The 23,112-nt window shown below is 41.5% G+C and overlaps 1 protein-coding gene across 2 annotated transcripts in view; it reads right to left on the bottom strand.

Annotated features, from left to right (window-relative positions):
* Window positions 1-14,741: 14,741 nt before the first annotated feature.
* Window positions 14,742-23,112, bottom strand: part of VLDLR (very low density lipoprotein receptor) — a 22,351-nt gene continuing 13,980 nt past the window's right edge. Inside the window, exons 7-19 of one of the 2 annotated variants that reach the window (XM_066617729.1) lie at window positions 22,436-22,558; window positions 21,695-21,814; window positions 21,492-21,617; window positions 21,096-21,267; window positions 20,183-20,407; window positions 18,979-19,097; window positions 18,460-18,599; window positions 18,130-18,271; window positions 17,586-17,735; window positions 16,690-16,767; window positions 16,129-16,209; window positions 15,807-15,976; window positions 14,742-15,333 (exon numbers count right to left, since the gene is read on the bottom strand). In XM_066617729.1, the coding sequence (XP_066473826.1) occupies window positions 15,298-15,333; window positions 15,807-15,976; window positions 16,129-16,209; window positions 16,690-16,767; window positions 17,586-17,735; window positions 18,130-18,271; window positions 18,460-18,599; window positions 18,979-19,097; window positions 20,183-20,407; window positions 21,096-21,267; window positions 21,492-21,617; window positions 21,695-21,814; window positions 22,436-22,558 (1,682 nt within the window). In that variant the 3' untranslated portion in view covers window positions 14,742-15,297. The remainder of the gene's footprint in view (window positions 15,334-15,806; window positions 15,977-16,128; window positions 16,210-16,689; window positions 16,768-17,585; window positions 17,736-18,129; window positions 18,272-18,459; window positions 18,600-18,978; window positions 19,098-20,182; window positions 20,408-21,095; window positions 21,268-21,491; window positions 21,618-21,694; window positions 21,815-22,435; window positions 22,559-23,112) is intronic. The other variant, XM_066617730.1, reaches the window with a different exon arrangement.

Below are 23,112 nucleotides of genomic sequence, written 5' to 3'. Positions count from 1 at the left end.
TTCCCTAAGCTCATTTAATTGGTGCAAACCCTATCAAATCAAGCAGATTAAATTGTTACACAATATGCCCGAGTTGAGACCTTTTGAGTATCATATAGAATTGCTTGTTGTACAAAAGGTTGCATTGTCCCCCACGCAGGGTGCTCAATCCACATACCTTCTAATTAAACAAGACAGGAAGCTCATGCTGTAAAATTTAACTGACATTTTAACGACTCGCTTCATAATCGGAGGGTACAAGTCGTTCTGTTCCATGGGTCATGAGGACCTGATTTACATAATATCTTTCTTGTAGAAACTAAAGTGCCACAGAACCCTTGTAGTACAGGGCTGGTAGACCACTTCAGGACATCTGGGCACAATTGCACCAGAAAGTGCAGTTAGTTAGGACTGCTGTTCTGCTAGAACTAGAGAATTTTAGTCAAGTTGAATCTGAATGTCACGAGCCACAAAAATCACAGCAATGAAACCTGAGGGCCAGCTTATAATTTTTTTCACATATATACCTAAGTATACACCCAACAATACAAATGTTGAATGAGATAAGAGCATTAATACATGCATCATACAAGTATATTGGTTTGCTGCTCCCTGTCAAGTGCGTGCACAATGGCAATTTGCTATTTTGCAACATGTGGAACGGATATGAGGCCTCATCCCTTTGAGGCCTAGATTTTGCACCATCCTTCCATGAATGTGTATTTGAAATCAATGATTGCAAATGTGACATGTTAAATTGTAGAACAATTAATATTCTATATTGCATATATCTTTATGTGCATAACCTTCTTGCTGCGGGAATGTTTGCAACCCAGAACAGTCAGGTTGTACGAGTATTTGATGTGACTTAATTTTCTACTCAGTTGAGTAAAAATCAAAATAAAATCCATTTACATAGGGAATCACGCCAAATCATGCCATGGTGTTATGTATGTCTATGCATATGAGCATATTATAGGCCATACGTTATTTTGCTTAAGTACAACAAAAATTAAATTACTACATATTTCAAATATCCCAACTGCTCAAAAATGACCCCTATCATATTGGCAGAAAGAGAAAACCAATCCTCAGCATGTTTAATTTAATAGAGGCACAATGCCTCTATTCAATTTGCAGGACACTGTTACCCTGCACATGCCCAATCCTGGAAGCTAAGCAGGGTCAGGCCCGGTTAGTACTTGGATGGGGGACCGCCTGAGAATACTGGGTGCTGTAGGCTTATACCATAATCTTTCAAGACTGAAGGTTGCCAACCATTTGCAGGACAGCAGCGGTGGGAGAGGGGTCTGTCTTTCTTTGCTACTTAATGAGCTTCCCAGAGGCATCTGGCTGGACATAGTGAAAAACAGAATGCTGTACCAGATAGGCCTTTAGCCCAATCCAGCAGGGCATTTCATAGGCGAGTTGCCAGCATATTTGAAGAGACAGAATTGGCACCAGACTGTGTCGAATCTGTTGTTGTAAAGTATTAGAAAAGGGATCTGCTTCAAAACAAACAGCCACATTTTCCTCTCTTTTCACTAATGCCTCTCATTCATGGCATCATTTTTGCCATTAAAATATTTCACATAATTACCTACCATTTATAGAAAGTTGCCCTGCTGGTTTTTCAATAGTGTAGTTTCTTTACAACTTTCAGACAGAGACATCAAGTATACCCCTTAGGCTGCTATTGAAGATAAGTTTGCTATACACACTGACAATGACCCGCAACTTCAGCAGCACAGACTTCACTGGGTCATAGAGCAAGGCATTGTTGAGCATCCTATAACTCAGAACAATATTATCTTTTTACCTTTGCCCCCATTTCTTCACCATCAGCGTGCAAGAACAAGTTAGTTACCGAACTCCTGATGTTAATGGTAGTGCCAATGCCAGATTGTTGGGGGCCCTGGGGAAAAGCCCTGCAGTGGGCCACATGTGACACCCCCATTTGCTCCCTGGAGATGCATTGACACTATCCCTCCTACCACTTCCAAGGGTTCAGAAGTCAGCCCTTAGCCCAGTAGCATAGCTAAGGGGGTGCAGGGGGTAGCAGTTGCACTAGGCATCAAGCTTTAGGGGGGCAACAAGCTGAGTTTCACATTAATGACCAAAATTGTGAAAATCTTGGTATGTATGTATAATACCATCATATATCATTGGAAAGGTGATTTAATGCAGAATGCAATGAAACAAACTACATTGGAATACCTGTTTTTTTTTTTTTCCAAAAGTTATGGCTAATTAACCAGAAAATGAAAACACAATTACCTTATGGAACAAAAAGTGGATTTTCTTAACTCAAAACCTACCTGTGAGACTGATTGTTCTAAGAGCCAGTGACATATCATGTTATTGACATGTTGCAATGACATGTTATCATGATACAGCATGAAACCACTAAGGTGTTAATATGAGTCAGTTCTGATTTCCATGTATCATAATACAGTTACCCCTGCTAACTGGGTAAAAGGCACTTTTCCAAGTGGTGCTCCTCTTATATTTCACAAGGAGAGAATAACCATTCCTCTTCACCCCAGCACAGTGTCTTGAACCTATCAGGGGCACCCTTTTTTTATTTACTTAATTTGATTTTGTCTGGGGGGGGGGCTACAAATCTTTGACCCCACATAGCAGATAGATGCCTTAGCTATGCCATTGAGTGGGGGGGAGGCAGCAGAGCAATTAGGTGGCAAGCTGCTGGGGTGAAGAGGTGGATTCCTCCCAATTTTCACTTTCTAAAAAGCCTGGGCGTGACATCACTTTTGGTTGTGACATCACTTCTGGGGCAACATTTTGAGCTTGGCACTGGGCTACATGATCATTAGCTATGCCACTGCCTTAGCCATTGCTCCAACTGGCTGAGTCCTGGACACAGCTTGTGGGCACCTGCCAATTTATAGCTGAGCCATGCTTGTAAAGTTTACCATGACAATGTTTCCTGACAGTTCAATGCTACAGATATAATCAAGGAAGTGAATTCCATCCCAGTTATTCAGTCTCTCAGCTCTGTAACACAGAAGCAGTACTCACTTGTTATAAAAATAGTTCTACAATATCCTTATGCAAATTGCTGAAATTGGAATGTAGTATTTACATACAATTATTCAACATTTCACTTCATTGGCTTTCGGTATAGTTATTCATGGAGGGTACTTTTTAAAAAAGTTTTTATATGTTTAAAAAACCCAACCATTGTAGATCTATCACAGGGGTCTCCAAACTCCGGCCCAGGGGTCAGACACGGTATGCAGCAAGCCTCTTTACAGCCTGTGGCCAACTTCTTATCCCCTGAAAGCCTCTGGCCCACTCAACTGAACATGACCAGAACTGTGCTCTGATTGTGTCTGTAGGGTGTTCTGAGGGCCAGAGAGATTGAATGAATGAGTCCATTCATTCATTTGTTCACTCATCTAAATTCCATCTCTAATTTATTTATTTAAATTTTATATTTAAATTTTTTTTCCAGCCCTCCACACCAATGCCAGATATTTGATGCGTCCCTCTGGCCAAAAAGTTTGGAGACCCCTGATCTATCACATTACAATTACATTTACACTACTCAGCATACACACACCCACAACTTACCTTAAAGAAAAGTGCATGGAGAAAATGGATAAGTGAAAGAACAAGTGATAAAGGTGTTGGCTGTGGAGGTTTTATAGGTCAAGGTAGGATGGTCATCGTATTTATATGTCATTTATATCTACATCATTGCTATACCATTATATCCATATCAATTACAGGTCATCATACAGGAAGGATATTGTCTGAGCTCTAGCACAAAAAACTGAAACAGCAAAACATCTGGGGAAGAAGAAGAAGAAAATGTGCTGGAATATGAATGCAAAGGTGGCCATTGAACGCTTTTAATTTTTATTGCCAAGACTAACTTTTGTAAGTTATCCTTAAGCCAAAGCAAACCTGCAGACAAATCACATTTGTTCACAGTACGAGCAGCTCATAGGAGACAGAATATTTAAACTACTGCAGACACCCACCCATAAGCCGATCCCACAGATAAGTAGAGGGCAGGTTTTGAACCAACTATCATGGAATTTTCTATGACCCTTGGATAAGTCGGGGGTTAAACTTAGGGAGGTGTCTGACTATAGTTTTGTCTGATTTTACCTGAGGCCAGATCCTGAAAAATAACCCACCACTAATTGTTACCTAAGAACTGTAGTCTCTAATTTATTAAAAACATAGTAAAAGATCATAAGATACATTTTTATTCTTTTTAAAATTCTGGTCTTCACCACCTTTTTGTAAACACTATCAGAGTAAGTGCACTGTAAACTACATACCAGTAAAACAGTAGTTCCCAACCTGGTATTCACGTACTCTCAGGGACACTCAACAGGACCTTTAGGGGTACTTGAAAAAGAATGGAATAATGGCAGGAAAAGGCAGGTCATGCTCCAGAATGCCTTGCAAGGACCAGCAAGGCAGGAAGGGAGGTAGCTAGTTGGCTATGAAAGCCCCACCAATAGCTAGTTTTTGGTCATCAATTCATCTATGAACCAGTGATTGAAAACCAGCACAGTAAAAAAGCTGAAACATAATATGGAAAGTGATCAATCACCCAGAATTTCTCAGTACACTTCTGGTGCAAAACAATGCAAAGGCAGTTCTTCAAACAGATGAAAAGAGAAAATATGTGATGAATACATGAAGTCTGGGCTTTCATATGGAGGAGATGAAGGCTTGTATTATTAATTACAAACATTTTGCTAATATGAAGGGTACAATTTATGGAAATGGGCTGCCAAGGGATATGCAAGTGAAAAAGGTTGGGAACCACCATGAATCATATCCACCTTTAAGGTGTGTGGCTCTACATACAACATACAACACATAACTGAGAGTGTGCAATTCAATTCAACACAGAGAGATGAGATATTTGCAATCCTTTTTACTCAGAAGTAGACCCACTGCTTTCCATGGGTGTTATTCTTAAGTAACAGTGCACTGAATTGTAGCCTGGAAAGGAGGATCCCATCCTGGTTTTTCAAAAACAGACCTGCTTTGCAAGCATATGCCAAGCAGAACCAGGCTGCAGCAGAAGGAAGGAGAATAAAAGGTTAACTTTGGCTGGAATGTCCCAGGAAAATCACTATAGCAACTAACGAGGTGCCTGCCTGAGCTTTGCTGAGCTGAGCAGAGAAAGGAAACTGTTCAGAGTTGAAAGGCTCTGCCCTCTGATTGACCCAGAGATAAGGTGAAGTGATAATTGGATCTTGATTACTTGGCAAAAATTTCACTACTATAGTATCTACCTCTGAAGCTATGATATCTAAATCAACTGTCCAACATCCGAAAGATCTTCTGAAGGCTGTTAGTGAACCTAAAATCTCTTTTAAAACTCAGATAAAGGTTAGAAAATCTAATGAATGTGGTCAAAATCTATGGCAGATTTCACTCCAGGTCAGTGATTGTAGCTGTATTAGGGGATCTTGAAATGAGATCTGCGAGAGCCAGACTTTCTACATATGTTTTTCTTGGGGATCAAGCTCTTATGCTTTCTCCTGCCAGATATTTTTATAACATCGTTATTCCAAAATTCAGGATTGCTTTTACTAAAGCCAGGTGCAATGCACTCCTATCAGCAGTTCTTTTGGGGCGTTACGCAAAGCGTCCTTATTCAGAGAGACTGTGCCCCTGCCATAATAATGTGGTGGAGACAACTGCCCACATTATTCTGCAGTGTCCAAAGTATGATGATTTGCGATCTAAATTTATTTTCCCGATCTTTGGCGCTGTAACGGGGATGCAGGTGGAGGAGCAGCTTGCCTTTCTGCTGTCTGATGTAAATCCTGATATATCGCTCAGGGTGGCCCGTTTCTGTCATGCTGCACAGTTGATAAGAAAGAAAATTGAGAGTATAAATTGATGATTTTATGATTTTATATATGTGTAAAGGGATGTTGGTTTTAATTTTGTGTATTTTGTTGTGTTGTTTTGTGACTAGCTGGTTGGATGACCGTTAATAAAGTATCTAGCTAGCTGTATTAGGGCCCAATCCTATCTACCTTTCCAGCATCAATGCAGTCATGCCAATGGGGCATGTGCTGCATCCTGTGGTTGTGGTGGGCAGTCGTGTAGGCCTCCTCAAGGTAAGGGAATATTTGTTCCCTTACCTCAGGGCTGCATTGGAGCTCCATCAGTGCTGGAGAGTTGGATAGGATTGGGCCCTTAATCTATTGCTGCAGCAAACACAACAGAAAACCCTGCAGCCACTGAAAGACTAACCACTTCATCCTACTCCCTCCTTAAATTCTCAAACCAAACCTCTCTGTCTAGAGATGACCCTACTTAAAAAATCTAATCCCTAGCTGCCGCCATCTAGGTTCAGGGTGTTTTACAATCCTTCCTCCAACATAGGAGACTGACTCCGGTCAACTATACATCTATTTGGAAGCATGCTCACCCACCAAAACTTGAGTATGTCCTCCCCCCTCCGGTGTAAACAGTTCCTGTTGAACCAAAGCAGTTTCACTCAGATGGAACTGTCTGGCAGGTGCTGCTAGATGTGGTGAATTAGATGGTAGCTAAATTGTATCTTTATGATTTGGTAATGTGTACAGCCTCCATTTGCCTGAACATCCACAAGGTTGCCAGTTCGAAGCCACTGGCACCGTGCGACCTTGAAGCAGCTGACAAGCTGAGCCGAGTTATTCCATCTGCTCTGAGCGTGGGAGGATGGAAGCCAGAATGCGACACCAGATCAGAAAGAAACATCTGCATGTTGTGGTTCTTGAAAGATAGAACCTTCTTTCAATTGTAAAAATCCCTACGGGGATTTAAATAGCCTGCCTATGTAAACCACCTTGAATAAAGACCAAGAAAGGCGGTATATAAACACCTGTATTATTATTATTATTATTACCAATAATTAAAATAGCAGTTGTACACACACTACAAAATTAGGAACATCAATATAAATTAGAATAAAACAGCCTTTACTGTGCACTGAAAATGATGGGGTCTGGCATATCTCCTTGGGAAGGCTACTCCATGATCTGGGTACCAAAACTTAGAAGGCCCTCTATTGTGCCAACCTGCCACCACTCAGATAGTCTCCAAAGAAGAACAAAACTTTCTGAGCAGATTTTTTATATGGTGGAACTTCACCATATCCCAGGTGGTTTAGGGGTTTAAAATAGGTTTGAAGAACAGAAGTCACCATACTGAATCAAGTCTGAAGACAAGCCGATAAATTATCTGAGTAATATGGTTCCATTTTCAGCCCCAAACCAACACTCCAGTGGCTGCATTCAGAGGTGTCTTTATACACAGTCTTATGTAGAATAGCACACCTAGTGCTGGTAGTATAAGCATACTGCCAGCACTAGAGCCCTTAGGATGGGGCTCTAAGTCTGGCAAGCCAGCTGCAAAAGGCAACCTTGGCCATAAACCCTGTTAGCTGACAATACTCCTATTTCTCCCTTTAGTATCATGCTTAAAAATACAGAATCAGACATTAAACATCCCTAGTGTTCTCTTCTTCTGCTTGCATCTAAACAAGCTGCCTGGCATTCATGATTGTCAAGTACAGTGTTTGCTTGCCAGCAATAGCAGATCCTAATGGATAATAAAGCAACCCAGAATGTGAGAAGCCACTGAGTACTTGAGTGTACATGTAATGTATATTTCTGGTAGCGCCAGGACAAGCCTGAAAATCCAGGTGTGCTGTACAACTTAACTGGGTTGCAGTTTTTTGAAACAAAGGAATACGCATTCTATTGCAGAAGTTTGACATTTTCTGAAAATGAGAACTTCAGGAAGAAAAGTAATCCGGCTCTTTTTTTGTTCACCCCCAAGTTAGTTATTGCACTATATACAATCTTTCAGTAATTCAATGCCTTTTAGCTATTGCAAAAGCCAAGAAAGTTCAGCTATCCTTTTGGAAGATCCCTTGCTGTTTCTCAGCTCATTAGTGACCCACAAAAGTTCATAAAGAGATTCCCCTGGGGGCTGGGGATAAGAACAGGCCCTCAGTTTGGCTGTACTTGTTGTAAGAGGAGACTAAACAGCCACCAGGTAGATGGGACTCGTCAGCCTGGGAAGGCAGCTCATCTGAGAGAAGGAAAACTCCGATCCCAAACCTCCACTGCCTTGTGGCTACATCCAGTTATGGAAAAGGCTTCAGGAGTCAACCTCGAGGCAAAATCTGGAGCCAGAGTCCCTGAAGCAGTTCATGGCTGAACACGGTCATGTTCTGGCAACTCCTGTGACGGCTCTGGAACCAACCATATTGGCCTCTGCCTTTCCATTGAACCATTTCAGTGACGAGGAGAGGGGGGATTTGCTGCATGGGTAACAGTCTATCCTCCGTATCTACTTTACCCAGGCTTCGTGCACTGGAGAGGACACTGTTCCAGAACCACTATTCAGAGTGCGATACCATAGTCTTCCGAGACTGAAGGATGCCAACTGACTGAATCAAAGAGACCTGCTAAAATAGTAGCATAACCTTTGAGGGGGGAAAACACAGCACAGAAAAGCAGAAGTGCACTGGAAACAGTTCAGGTGAACTGTTAAATGCAAACTGCCAACATACTGCTGCTAAAGAGACTCTCAGGCTGCCACCTCTGCTGCAGTCACTGGCGTGGCTACACTACTTTTCACTATTGCAGCCTGTACAGAGCCAGACTATGCACTCATGAGCAGTGCAGCAGCAGCAGCAAAAACCTGGCAAAATGAGGGGAATTTTTAAATTCTGTATCAGTTTTCCAAGAGCAAGTTTTGCTCCTCACACCAGCTTTAACAGATGGCAGCAGATGGTCAAGTTGGTACAGTGCACCTGGCTTCATTATGAATTGCCACCAATAAATAGTTCCAGTAATGCCTATTGCAGTTTGATTTTATGACTACAATTGTATGACAGGTTAACTGTTGAACCACTACATTACTACTGAACAGTATTTCCTACACCAGGAGGTACTGCGTACTTTGAGGAAAAGACTACAGACTTGACCTGGAGAGGACTGAGGGACAGGTAGGCAAACAGGTTGAAAGAGTCCCACCTCCAGCAGCATCACCCCCTCTACCCCTTGTCAAAGGGGTTTTGAGACACTCTTTAGGAAGAACTGGGCGCAATACTGAAAAAAAATCAAAGCTTCCTTGAGTGCATGAAGTATGGGAGGAGAACGGCCAGAGAGAGGCCAGACCGGAAGAAATCCAGCTGGAACGAGGAGTTCTATGAAAGACTAGAACTATTCAATTGTAAAAATCCCTACGGGGTTTAGAACAGCCTGCCTATGTAAACCGCCTTGGATTAAAGTCTGAGGAGAAATCTGATGACCAAAGAAAGACGGTATATAAATACCTGTATAAATAAAAAATGAATAAACTAGTGGCAATTCTTTGATTTTGGTCACTACAAGGCACCAGAAAACAATGTTTTCTAATAAGAAAAGCCTGCATTGATCAGGCCAAAGGCTCATCTAGCTCAGCATTGTTTCCCCCAGGGCTCTACTCACTGCTTCTTACAAACTGGTAATTAGAGGCATATATTGCCACTGAACAAGAGGCATCATGACTGGTAGTTATCAATAGACCAGCCCTTCATAGATTTGTCCAGTCCCTCTTTAAAGCCATCTATGGTCATCTCAGATGAAATTCTTCAACATATGCTACTGCAATGCCCTATATATGAGGATATCAGAGCCAAATACTTAAACCCGATTTTAGTAGACAAGAAGGAATATCCTGATTATGTTAAAATACAGCATTTGTTGAATGATGTTTCCAGCAATGTAACTGAGAGGGTGGTGGTTTATTGACAGCAAATGGTGGCAAAAAGAATAAGAGATAACACCTGACAGTATATCTTTATGAGGTAAATTCTCTGAACCTCCTTGACCATCATATAGCCTTTCTATTAATATTAATTACCTTAGGTCCACTTCTGCTGCTGCTGTATCTGTATTATATGCCAATAAAGGTCTGAGTTATCTCAAATGCAGAAATGCACTGTAGGGAAAATGCCTAAGGTAACCTCCTAATTCTCCCCAAATGGTTAAAGCAGTTAATGGCTCTAGACTCAAAGGTACTGCTGCTGAAATTGACATTGATGGCTGAGAAAGCATCAATTAAAACAAAGATGCTGGTAAGTAAACTAAGAAAAGCAGCAGAGGGCAGCTCTGTGAATGTTTTCTCTTGCTCTTTTTAACTTTTGCTTTTAGAGACTCTTCTCTGCACTCATGCCTATATCTAATTGACTATTTCAAAAATTGTCAGTGTAAGTTATACTGTATTAATTTGCAAATCAAGCAATTCCAGAAGCATGAAGACTGTTAAAGAGGACTTGCATTCAGTTTTACAGTTGCTGAACCCCAACCCCCCCAGACACAATTTAAGTTTCTTTTCTGGATAGTTAGATGTGTTAAATTGTAATTATGTAGTCTACCTAGAGGTAACTACAGAGGTAGGATTTTCTTCACCAGATGAGACTCACTTGTCATGTGCATGCATTTGAGGTAGAAGCAACACATGCACATTGGGGGAAGAATACCAGGCAAATCTGTGACAAAAACTCTTGACTTCCGACAAGCGGACTTCCCTCAAATGAGGAGGCTGGTTAAGAGGAGGTTGAGAGGGAAGGTAAAAAGAGTCCAATCTCCCCAGAGTGCATGGAGGCTGCTTAAAACAGTAATAGAGGCCCAGCAGAGGTGTATACCGCAAAGGAAGAAGGGCTCAACTAAGTCCAGGAGGGTGCCTACATGGCTAATGAGTCAAGTTAGAGAGGCCGTAAAGGGCAAGGAAGCTTCCTTCCATAAATGGAAGTCTTGCCCTAATGAGGAGAATAAAAAGGAACATAAACTGTGGCAAAAGAAATGTAAGAAGGTGATAGGGGAGGCCAAGAGAGACTATGAGGAACACATGACCAGCAACATTAAGGGGAATAATAAAAGCTTCTTCAAATATGTTAGAAGCAGGAAACCTGCCAGAGAAGCAGTTGGCTCTCTGGATGCTGAGGGAGGGAAAGGGGAGATAGGAGGAGACTTAGAGATGGCAGAGAAATTAAATGAGTTCTTTGCATCTGTCTTCATGGCAGGAGACCTGGGGCAGATACCCCTGCCCAAACGGCCCCTCCTGACCAAGGAATTAAGTCAGATAGAGATTAAAAGAGAAGATATTTCAGACCTAATTGATGAATTAAAGATCAATAAGTCACCGGGACCTGATGGCATCCACCCAAGAGTTAAGGAATTGAAGAATGAAGTTGCTGATCTCTTGACTAAAATATGCAGCTCAATACGGCCACAGGGCCAGAGGATTGGAGGATAGCAAATGTCACTCCGATCTTTAAAAAGGGAAAGGGGGGACCCAGGAAACTATAGGCCGGTCAGCCTAACATCTATACCAGGTAAGATGGTGGAATGCCTCATCAAACATAGAATCTCAAAACACAGACGAACAGGACTTGCCGAGGGAGAATCAGCATGGCTCCTGTAAGGGTAAGTCTTGCCTCACAAACCTTTTAGAATTCTTTGAAAAGGTCAACAGGCATGTGGATGCGGGAGAACCCGTGGTCATTATATATCTGGAGTTTTAGAAGGCGTTTGACACGGTCCCTCACCAAAGGCTACTGAAAACACTCCACAGTCAGGGAATTAGAGGGCAGGTCTTCTCCTGGATTGGGAACTGGTTGAAGACCAGGAAACAGAGTGGGTGTCAATGGGCAATTTTCACAATGGAGAGAGGTGAAAAGTGATGTGCCCCAAGGATCTGTCCTGGCTGTGAAGGCCAATTATATGCTTGGGATCATTAGCTGTTTTGTTCTCAATACCTTTTCTAATATTATAATGCCCTTGTATAAATCAATGGTGAGGCCACATCTGGAGTATTGCATCCAGTTCTGGTTGCCACATCTCAAAAAGGACAAAGTGGAAATGAGAAAGGTGCAAAAGAGAGCGGCTAAAATGATTACAGGGCTGGGGCACCTTCCTTATGAGGAAAGACTACAGCATTTGGGCCTCTTCAGCCTAGAAAAGAGATGCCTGAGGGGGGACATGACTGAGACATACAAAATTATGCATGGGAAGGATAGAGTGGATAGAAATGCTCTTTACACTCTCACATAACACCAAAACCAGGGGACAGCCACTAAAATTGAGTGTTGGAAGAGTTAGGACAGACAAAAGAAAATATTTCTTTACTCAGCATGTGGTTAGTCTTTGGAACTCCTTGCCACAGGATGTGGTGACAGCATCTGGCCTGGATGCCTTTAAAAGGGGATTGGACACTTCTGGATGAAAAATCCATTACATGTTACAAACCATGTTGTGTATTTACAACCTCCTGATTTTAGAAATGGGCTATGTCAGAATTCCAATGTAAGGGAGGGCACCAGGATGAGGTCTCTTGTTATCTGGTGTGCTCCCTGGGGCATTTGGTGGGCCGCTGTGAGATACAGGAAGCTGGACTAGATGGGCCTATGGCCTGATCCAGTGGGGCTGTTCTTAGGTTCTTATGTAACACAAGTATGATAATTTCTAGTCATTCTCCCTCCCCATTAGACATATGGAGCCTGCTCGGTTCTTCAGTAAAAGCCCCAGACTGACTTTTCCATAGGTCCTGTTATATAGCACTGTACACATATCCCTCCAAGGAGATACACTGTAAACAGCTAAATTCATTGCTCTAACCTAGCTCTCTGTCCCTCATAGTTAGTATACAGTGAATACTCATGTTCCATGGAGTGCCTGAGATAGCTCTTATTTCCATGGTCTGGATCTAGTTACTGTATTTGGGTGTTCTCCAAATGGATACTTCCCCCTCCATGCCTTACCTGATGCTTCATACCTCCTATAGTACATGTGCTGGCTTACATTGTTTAAGCTTTCTAGGTTTGACATACTACCATATTTTATACTCCTGTTCTGTGAAAGTCCATGACCTGGAAATGCAGCCAGTTTACCAGAGTTTTATTAGAACAATCCTTTCTTAACAGTCAGAATGTTACTATGTCATGTCAACAGATGTCTACATTTTTCAAAAGGTGCTGTTGCAAACCAATTCACCACCAACCTTCGTAAGTTGTCAGATCAGGCATCAGACAGGGGTGAGAAACCATCTCAATGGTAGCCAGTAGAGGGAGAGTAGTCTGAAGGGTTGAGAAAGTTGCTATAGGCAAAATTAGCCCATTAGTAGATAACAAAAACCTGGAAGTATAAAGATAATTCTGCAAAAGGACTGAATTTCAAGAAGGACCAAGAGTAAGGCTAGATCAACCCTCAGGGAGTACTAATTAGTTTGTACAAAGGGGAATTTTGCAAGCTTCAGATATTCATTTCTAGCAGCAGGATCTTGGAGGGTGAAACTAGAGACAATGGTACTATATTAATGGGACAGTTGTGTGAACAAAGATGAAGAGCACTGCTCTTCAGATACAGCTGTCCCAGGAGGTGGGATTGGCTTTCAAATAGCAAAGGGGGTAACAAACCCTCTGAAACCTCTCCTTGCCTTTCCTAAACTCCTTGTCCTTTCAACCAAGTACAAAAGATATAAGAATTCAGCACCACTCTTGGTTAAGTCCAATTCTGCCTTTCAGTTTGGCACAGAACTGCTCATCTCCTCCCCCCACCCCCAACAGCTATCAAGCTACTACCCCTGACTCAAGGACATATCCCAGCTCTGGTCCTGCACCAGTGTACCCCAAGAAACATGCAGTACTATAGCACTATTTCAACACAAACAGACATCTAGGTATTACTGTGCAATGCATTACAGATACTCATAGGAGCATCTGTTTAAATGTAAATTTAATGTTTCATTCTCATGCCATACCTCCCTCGAGTTTCTGTAGGCCTAGTCCCAACAGATTATCACACAAAGCATATGTGCAGCTACACAGGTTATTGCATAGCATTTAAGCAGGAGTTTGAGATCCCAAGATCCTGAGTTTTACTGAGAAACTTCCCCTCAACTGCTCATTAAAGCCTGCATTAGTCTCATTACTAAATAGCCCAGGATGTTTATGGTCTGCCTGGACAGCCAATATTTACTCTTCCCCACTCCTAGAAAACAATAACCATTTAAGTCCTGATCATCTCAGAGCAGAAGTGTGCACCTCAGGAAACTACCCAACCCATAAGAGTCAAGATTCTGCTGCCAACCCAAATCCAAGGATTAAGCACAAAATGTTTTAACACAGCAAGTTTGCTATTTTAAGGTGGAATAGTCTCTAGTCAAGTCATTTAGTAAAAGGGAAGTGTCCTTTTGAATTGCTTAAGGGTAGCTGAAGTAGGACATAGTGCATAGAAAAATGGCCTCTGAATAAGTGTCAAGGCTTTAAGTAGCTTGTTGATAGCCTCAAGTTCTACTCTGCGTATTTGACTTGACTTCATAGCCATGTCACAACTGGCCCAGGTCCCCTTTGCCTCAAGCCAGTTTCACAGAGTGAAATTGTGTACTTGCCTTCTCCTAAAGTTTATTTCTTAAGCAAAGCTATGCCACCATAAACTTCTGCTGTCACAAACTTGTTGCCTCTGAAAGTTTAGGTATTGTCCATTGTTTAGTTTAGCACATACAAGACTAGTAGAGTTTGTGTGGAATTCCCATGAAGTTAGTGAATTTAAGTGGCCTTAAGCAGTTTTAAGGTTCTTTCAGGAACTACAAGTCAAACCCTAACTTACAGTATTCCTATTTCCCAGCCATTTAAGAGTCCCATCTAGTCAAGTCTTACATGACTACTGAAAATACTTTTGTGAGCAATACCATGATCTCTTAAAGAAAGGAGAGCCACATACTTAGATTTGCTTTTTTAATGTTTTCAGTGTTGATAATTTACAGTGGTTTCTGATACAGAGCAGTTGTCCTGCACACCCCAAAGGTGATTCAGAGAGGACAGATTCACAATTCATACAAAAGTTAGTTTACAAATTTTTGGCAATTACTCTGAATAACCCGTTTTCTCCTATTGCCATTGCCCAAGTATTGAAAAAAATTTTTTACAGTAATTTACAATTGAAGTATTTTTCAAAAGTGCTTAAGCTGTCCTTGGGGAGATTTACAAGTGGGCCTGTACAAGTATTTACAGCTGTACTTCTGTCACACAATGTTAATATGGCTTTTTGGAAAGTGCTTTGTACATGGCCAGTGGTGGCAATACAAATTTTAGAGGGTTACAGTTGCCAACAATAAAAGCTGAATTCTTGCAGACTAGTGTTTTACAGTAGTGTATGAAAATATGTGAACTTGCTCCATGTGTCTTCCTTCTTTCAGACTGGGAAGGAACCTGTTCAGCCACTGGCCTGGCTACCACCCAAAGACATGTAGACTAAAAGACCATTGCCAGAGTATTCAAGATAGGTCATCATCTGTGCTTACGACTGATATCTGTTGGAGAGAGATTATAGTGCCAAGGTAATGTTTTCATAGAGCAGCAACATTTGATCTTCAGTGACCAGCTTAGGCAACCTAACATATTTTCTTCCAGCCCCAACTAATATACAAGTATACCTGCCATGACGCATACCAATATGTTTTGTATTTTCCTATTGTTACTCATCTCCCCACCCAAAACTCGATGTCTTCCACTCTGCTGAAGGCTTGCATTGTATTTTATGCAGTTCTGGTTTTAACATAGTTCCTGACATCTAAGCTATCAGGACAGTCATCTCCCTCCTTGGAGTCAAATCCAACTTTAACAAGTTGTGGGGATCCATTTAAAACACAGGCTTATCCTTTAGCTAGAGAAAGTTGAACAATATTCTAATACAGTCACCTGGCTGAGTTTAAGTAATACCTAGAATTTGCTGCAACTTCTAGTGCTTGCAACCAGCAGGAACAGTCACTTTGAGTTTACTTACTGCTGGATAGGTATGTCCCACTGAACTGCCGTGTCTTCCTATGTCTATAGAGAGGTCTTCTTCCGTTGTTTTCAGGTACACTGGATTGTCAAAGTTCATGCTTTTCATGTTCTTGTGTTGCCAGTTGCGCCACATGAAGTATCCCCCTGCAGCTGCCATTGCCAGCAATACTTAAAGAGAAAGTGTCACATTAACATTAACTGATCAACTCAGCAAACCACCCTCATGACATGTGGAAGACGTTAACATTAGACATGCTCTCAACTCATTTATATCAGGAAAGGAAATAAGGTAAACCTTGGAATTCTTCCATTCTACTTACATACAGGAAGAATGGCCCATGCAGCTGAAGAGCTCCTTGAAGAAGCCAGCTCTTCCGATACTGGACTACTCAGATTTTGTCCTGAGAAGGGAAAAACAATTTTCTTCCAAGTTAAGTGCGATTTGAGTCCAAGAGTGCAGTCTGATCTGACTTTAAACTGATTACTAGACAAAGTTTTCTACCTTCTCTAGAGTACACGTTCTATCTAGTACTTGTTGCTGATAAGCCAGTTTGCTTGAAGTTGCAAGAAGCCACTCAAACCTTAAAGGACAAGATATCATGTCCACTCCATCATATTTCAAGTAGTCAGAAGGGATGCCCGAGTGCTCCTATTGTCCAAGGACCATTCCATTTACAGTCAAGATCAGAATGCTTGTTAGTCTAAGAATAGCCAATTTGCCTTAGGGTGTATCAGGAGCATCTAGAGAGCTTTGGTGGTTATAGCAAGATCCAGCTAGCTCAGTACAAGACTCCTATAGTCACTGGGTCTGTCCCAAGGTCTAGCTTGAACTTTATCTTGGTTTAGCCTGCTCATGCACTGCCTTACATTAGGACCAATACCTCCAGAAAGTGGTCCAAGTGGTTTTTCTGTTGTGCTGCTTTCTTTTGCCTCAGTGAGTGTCACAGTAGTTTCTGTACCTGAAATTATAGATCAGTACCTTTGAGAGTCTGAATTGGGTTTTTGGCTCCATGGAGGTAAAGCACCATAGCAGATGGCATGATCATGCATGTTTTAGAGTTCTGATTGCAAGATGTTAGGTTTGTGTTATGAAACTGAAAAGATGCTGCTGATTAGTTCTAATTCTCCTGCCAATAACAAGTTGAAATTCATTGTGAAGTTTAAGAATAGAAAAGAGCTAGAATTGGTCTAAGATGCTCCAATGGGCCCCAGTAAGCTCTTTGAATCAGGCTGCATTACCACCATTAGTACCTAGCAAGAAGAAACATATAAGCCTTTACATTCAAGCTAACATATCAAGAACTATACAGTCCAACTCTGGCCTGGATTAGTGCTGCAACACCAAGACAAGCCACTTGCTTAGGATAGTCCCCAATAATCTTGAAAAGTCAGTTTGACAGAACTCATTATGGACCAAGTTTTTAATAAGCATTTCTATAGCACTGAGTGCTTGAGACATGCTGCATTCATTCTAATCTTGCCTCCCTGCAAGTTAGTATTAGTCCTATATTGCAGATGGAATGAGGGACAAGTGCCAATTATCTAGCATCACCTAGCAAATTCATGGCAGAAGAGGTTTATTACTGCACAGTCTGATCAACTTGACTTGTTAAATCAAAGGTCTATTCTAGCATGCAATAGCCATGAGAATGCAAAAGCCAGGAATGGAATTGTGATGCTGGTTAATGGCCAAAACACATTTGTAAAAATGTTACGTAATGGTAAGCTTGAACTTAGTCTGCCAAGACAGTTTCAAGCAGAAAGCATGCTACTATACCTCTGCATCTTAAGCCATTATCTTGTAGTGTGTCTCCATCAGGGCATGTGCAGGTATACTTTGGGGAACGGTCATTTATCTGGGGAGCAGGCAGACACAGAAATTCACAGCCTCCATTCGTCATGTTTTCTTCTTCACACCAGTTTTTTCCTGTGAACAGAAGTTTTAATAGCTAGTCGCAAAACTAGATTTTCAGCCAAGACTGGTCCATATACAAGATGAAGCTATAGCAACATCTTATTTGACCTGTTAAGAATCACCTCTCACTACTTTTGCTAGGCTGCATGCTTGGATTTCCCACATTTGCTTCACTTTTGAAGTACTCTTCCCAACGCATGCATTAGTCAGAAGAATGCCAACCCATTTTTCCAGTATAGGATACCATCAAGCAAGCCTGGTACCTGGAAGACCTTCAAAGCGAGTTATGGATTAAAAGAATATGAAGTCTGAAAAAAATATGAAGTCTGACCACCCAGATGGAGTTTGGGGTAACCACTACCTTCCTTTGACTTTACTGTTGCATTAGTCACCCCACTGCTGTTACCTGATTGTTGCACAAGTTCATGATACACAATGATGTCCCGAGCATCATTCAAGTTGTTTACTACCGTTTCCAGTTCAGTTCCTGTAAACTTATTTGCACCATACACTGCTTCATTTTCCCCATCGGTCCAGTAAACAGTATCCTAGGAATCAAGTTGATTAAAAACTTCAGATTGCAGGACTGACCCTTGCAAAAAGAGTTGTGTGCTTTATCAAGTATTCAATCAAATCCTAGGATCAGGTCACAAGAACTCTGTCATCTTGCTAAACTTATGATCATCATCATCTGAGCTGCCACCACAAGCTCCAAGTGCTGTGAGCTTTGACTTACCTCAAATATTGACAGAGCAAGGGGGTGAGCAAGGAATTCCTGGGATTCCAGCACAATTCGACGATCCTGGCCATTCATATCCACACTGGACAGTTTATGCAGCTTAGAATCAACCCAGTAAACACGATTCTTCACAAGATCTAGAGGAAAAGATACTTCAGGCACTTTTCCAAGTTTCTTGGCAAGAGCTCACCAACTTGATTACCATCACAAGCCTGAACTTCTAGGGAAACTTTGTATGGCATCCTCGATTATATAATGGGCAATTAAGGCTGTCACTAAGGCAGAGTACAAGAAAACAGTATTCAATAAGTGACAGTCATTGACAAGCCAATGACGGCAGGCCAAATACAACCCCCTGCCCAAAGCAGGCAAATTGGATGGGGAGGAATACAACTCCCTGAAGTCTCATGTTCCAGCAGTTCAATCCCACACCACGCTATCATGGTACCATTCTAGTCAATCCAGTAACTTCAAGAATTCCTTATGTAATTTTGATGTGGCATGCCTATTATATACCTAGTGCAATCCCATTGGGCCTCTCAATGTCTGTTGTCACAAGTTGCTGCCTGTCAAGTCCATTCATTCCTGCTTTTTCAATTTTGGCTGGTTCACCCCAATCCGACCAATACATGAAGCTGTAAGAAAAGCCAGATAAAAAGCTATCAAGAGGCAAGAAGGACTCAAGCATAGGAGCAAAACTCATTCTAGATTTTGTATCCATTTCTTAATGGGTACAATAGCTTACTTTCCTGTTATGCCTTTAGCTTGTATTCAGGTGCAAACTGTTAAATGACACTGCAACACTATGCTAGTGCTCCTATGGAGTTACAGGCTTGTACACTCCTGCCTCTCATGCAAAAGTAGAAGCTTCTGTTACAAGTTTATGCAATGCAGAATTGACTTGAAACTGCAATTCAATACTTGGAACAAGTCAGGTTTAGCAAATGGAAACATAGTTCCACATCAGATAGTTAGGCCTTGCTTCAACTCTATTCACCTAGTTCCAAGGCTGCATGCAATGGGGGACTGGTCTGTTGGACTTGCATTAATGCCTCCTTGGTCTGGTTCAGATTTTGCATTAGTGCCAAGTAATAATCTTAGCAGCACCAAGGGCTTTTGTCTTGCACCATTAGGTCTTAGTGCACTGCGGCTGCAATCCTAACCACACTTTCCTGAGAGTAAGCCCCACTGAACAAAATTTGACTTACTTCTGAGTAGACCTGGTTAGGATTGTGCCCCAAGTGTCATTTTACCAATCTGATTAGATGTCTTCTCTTTAGGCTCTGCACATGAATACTTTTCCTATTCAGACACAGATTAGAATGCAGCAGTGCTAGGAACACAATTCCTTCTTTACTACAACCAACTGTATGTCTATTGGAAACTGTGGCTAGTGGCATTATGAAGCAACATGGGTAGCCAACAATGTCTTATTAAATGCCCTTCTGTCAACACAGCCTTATGCCAGAAGCAGAAAGAGCTCTATCAGATTTCCTTTTCTTAGACATCCTCCCAGCTGTGTAGATCTCACCTGCCCCTTACGTATAAACCCTCTGCAATTGGCACTCAGATTGCAAGATGCAGAATCAAGCCACTAGAAGTGCCAATCAAATGCTAGGAATTTGTACAGAAGACTCCACTATAAAAACTTGACTAGGGTTCCCATGTAGACTTAAATGTTCAGATGCTTTCATGCACAAAGATGCCAATATGCACTTACCCAGAAAGTGGATCTACAGCAACTGAGGCTGGCTCTCTTAGATCAGTGTTAAACAGGATCTTCTTTTTACTACCATTAAGGCTAGCCACAGATATTAACTTGAGAGATGAATCAGTCCAGTAGACATTCTTGTAAATCCAGTCAACAGCAATTGCTGCAGGACTGTGCACATTTTCTATTATCTGGTGGTACCGGCCTGCTTTGTTACTAGAAGTAAGAGAGGCACTGGGGGAAAAAGAGGTTTTAGCTTCAGTCTCCAGTAGATGTAGCTTCCTGTATTTAAACACAGCATATCCACTTTCAAGCCAGTTCTAACCAATTTAGCAAATTTTTGTTCCATCCACATTCCAACAGAAAGTTTTTACCATTCATTTGCCATCTAGAGCCAACAACTAACTTTAAAGTGCCATCCCAGGGCTGTGTGCGTGCATGGTGCCCACCAAAGCAGGTGAAGATTTGCTTAGGTCTTCGACACAGGATTCATTTTAAGTCAGCAGTAGACAGACCAATGTGGTTTCAGTTGCTGTTAATATTGCAGAAGGGAAACACATTTACCATTATCTATATTAGATAGTACCAAAACTTTGATTGTCTAAGGAATGCCAAATGGGCATGGCAAGGATTGCTAGCAACTATCATTTTGCAAAGCTACCAAGATCATGCTCTGTAGCAGCCACCACCTCTTCCATACTGCCAGCAAATGCATATCCTGTACTAGGACCTGTGTCAACTCTAAGGGCATATTGCTACTGTACATGACCTACACAGGATGCTAACCAGACTGCAGTATCCAAAGTCAACTAGGTGCCCTTGAAAATTGGGAATCAGTTTCTCAAGTGAGAACTATTAAGATTTCAAACAACTTGTAAGCTGTTTCCATACTGAAGATAATTTGGTTTCCACATCCATTTACCTGAAAATAGCTTTTAGTCCAACATCAGCCCAAAAGACTGTGTGCTCAGCCATGTCAGCATCCAGAGAAATAATATTTCTCTGGTTTTCTATTAGCAGTGTATAGTCTCGCTTCTCAAGGGTAAACTGCCTGATGTTCCGACGATTAGTAAAAAGTAGGCTTGGTTCTCCTCCTGCAAGAACAGAAAGAAAAGCCCAGAGCAGAGGACATTATGAATCAGATGCTATTGCATCAGTGCTATCAGTGGTCGAGAACCCTTTGTTGTGGAAAGTTGCACATTTCAGAAATCTACTGCCAACCACTTAACCTTCAGAAGTTGTCAGAGAGGCACTAACACAGTTACAAGTTGAGTACTAGATGCTTTTGTTCACCTGTTCCAACATACTGGAGACTTACCAATTGCTTTACATACTCCTGTATGCGAGTCCATTCGATAGCCACGGCTACATTCACATTTGTATCCCAGTTTTGTGTTGATGCAGATTTGACTGCAGATACCAGGATTCTGGCATTCATCAATATCTGAAAGAGAAAGAGTATTAACCCTTACATCCTACTAGGGAGACAATTTCAGCTATGTTTGGCAGAGTACGTTTTACCTCCACATGTTTTTCTGTCTATTAGCTCAAAACCAGCAGGGCAGTCACATGCATAGCCTATAACCAAGTCTTTGCAGATATGTGAGCAACCTCCATTATTCACCAAGCATTCATTAACATCTGGAAAAGAAAAGAAATCATACTTGAGGGATGCTACTCAGCCCTTCCAATTAGGATTTGTCTCACTTTGTATAAGCTTGAAATGTTTATTTAAGGTGACGTGCAAGACAGAAATACTGCATTATTATTATTATACTATTAGTATTTATATACTGCTTGTCAAAAGTTCATAAAGCAATTTACAGAGATCAAATAACTGCTCCCTATCCCAGAAGTCTAAAAAGACACAAAACACCACCAGCCACTAGAAAAGACATTGCTGGGGTTATTCTCCCCCAGCTAAATCAAAGAGGAGCACCAACTTGAAAAAGTGCCTCCTACCCAGTTAGCAAGGGTTCATTTTTAAAGGAAAGGGGAATGAGACCAGATTCTTGAATTAGTTTGACCACTGGAGTTGAATGCTGCATGGATTTGGTGCCAGACCGAATCACACCATCTTGTTTGGTTCCAAGAGTGATGTGTAAAGGAAGTACTGCTCCTGTATGCCAGTGTGCTGAAGTTTTTACCTAGAGAGGAAGTTGTTCAGTCTATTCTGACCCATCAGTAAGTTTTATATTCAAGCTACTTAAATTCAGTACCAGGGCTCTTTGATAATACAACCAACTTATGACTCCAACTTACTGCATTCATTGAGGGGTTCGTCACTCCAGTCCTTGCAATCTTGTTTCTGGTTGCACACTTTGCTGGACTCTATGCACTCCCCAGTCCTGCACCTGAATTTGCTCGGTCCAGTGCATTGATTGACTGGAAGTTGGAGAGATAAAGAATTAGCAGGATCAATCATGTTGTGCACCTTCATTTTATGATGCTCCTTATGCCAGAAAGAACCACTTCCAAACCATCAATATCCAAGGTGATCCAGAAGCTACCTTCTTGTCTATAAGAGGTAAATCTGGCAGAATGCATGCAAGGTTTTATTCTGTGGCACTCCAATCCAGGAGATTCATCTAACCCTCATTACAGTGTGCTTTGCTGCATTACCTTCACCTGCTTAAAAAGATATGCAATCCTAGCAAAACCAATCTACATAACTAGTTTGTGAAACCTGCTCCAATTGCAAGTTGTGCTTTGGTTAGCCGCTTGTTAGGTTGCCTTGAACAAAAAGGCACAGTACATTTCCTTAGAGAAGGTTTGGACAGTGAGGGAATTAAGTTCTTATAAGGAAATGAGCCAACAGGCATGCCCCACCTAGTTGCCTGCCTCTAAGAGATCACCTTAATGAACTTAAGACTTCCAGAGCACCAACATGTTGTCTAGATGCTCTATTTCTTACAGTTTCAGAAGACCATCAACACAAG

The sequence above is a fragment of the Tiliqua scincoides genome, chromosome 2 (genome assembly GCF_035046505.1).
Source record: "Tiliqua scincoides isolate rTilSci1 chromosome 2, rTilSci1.hap2, whole genome shotgun sequence".
Taxonomy (NCBI): Eukaryota; Metazoa; Chordata; class Lepidosauria; order Squamata; family Scincidae; genus Tiliqua; species Tiliqua scincoides.
Note: the sequence above shows the minus strand (reverse complement) of the source record. Positions and strands in the feature narration are given on the sequence as shown.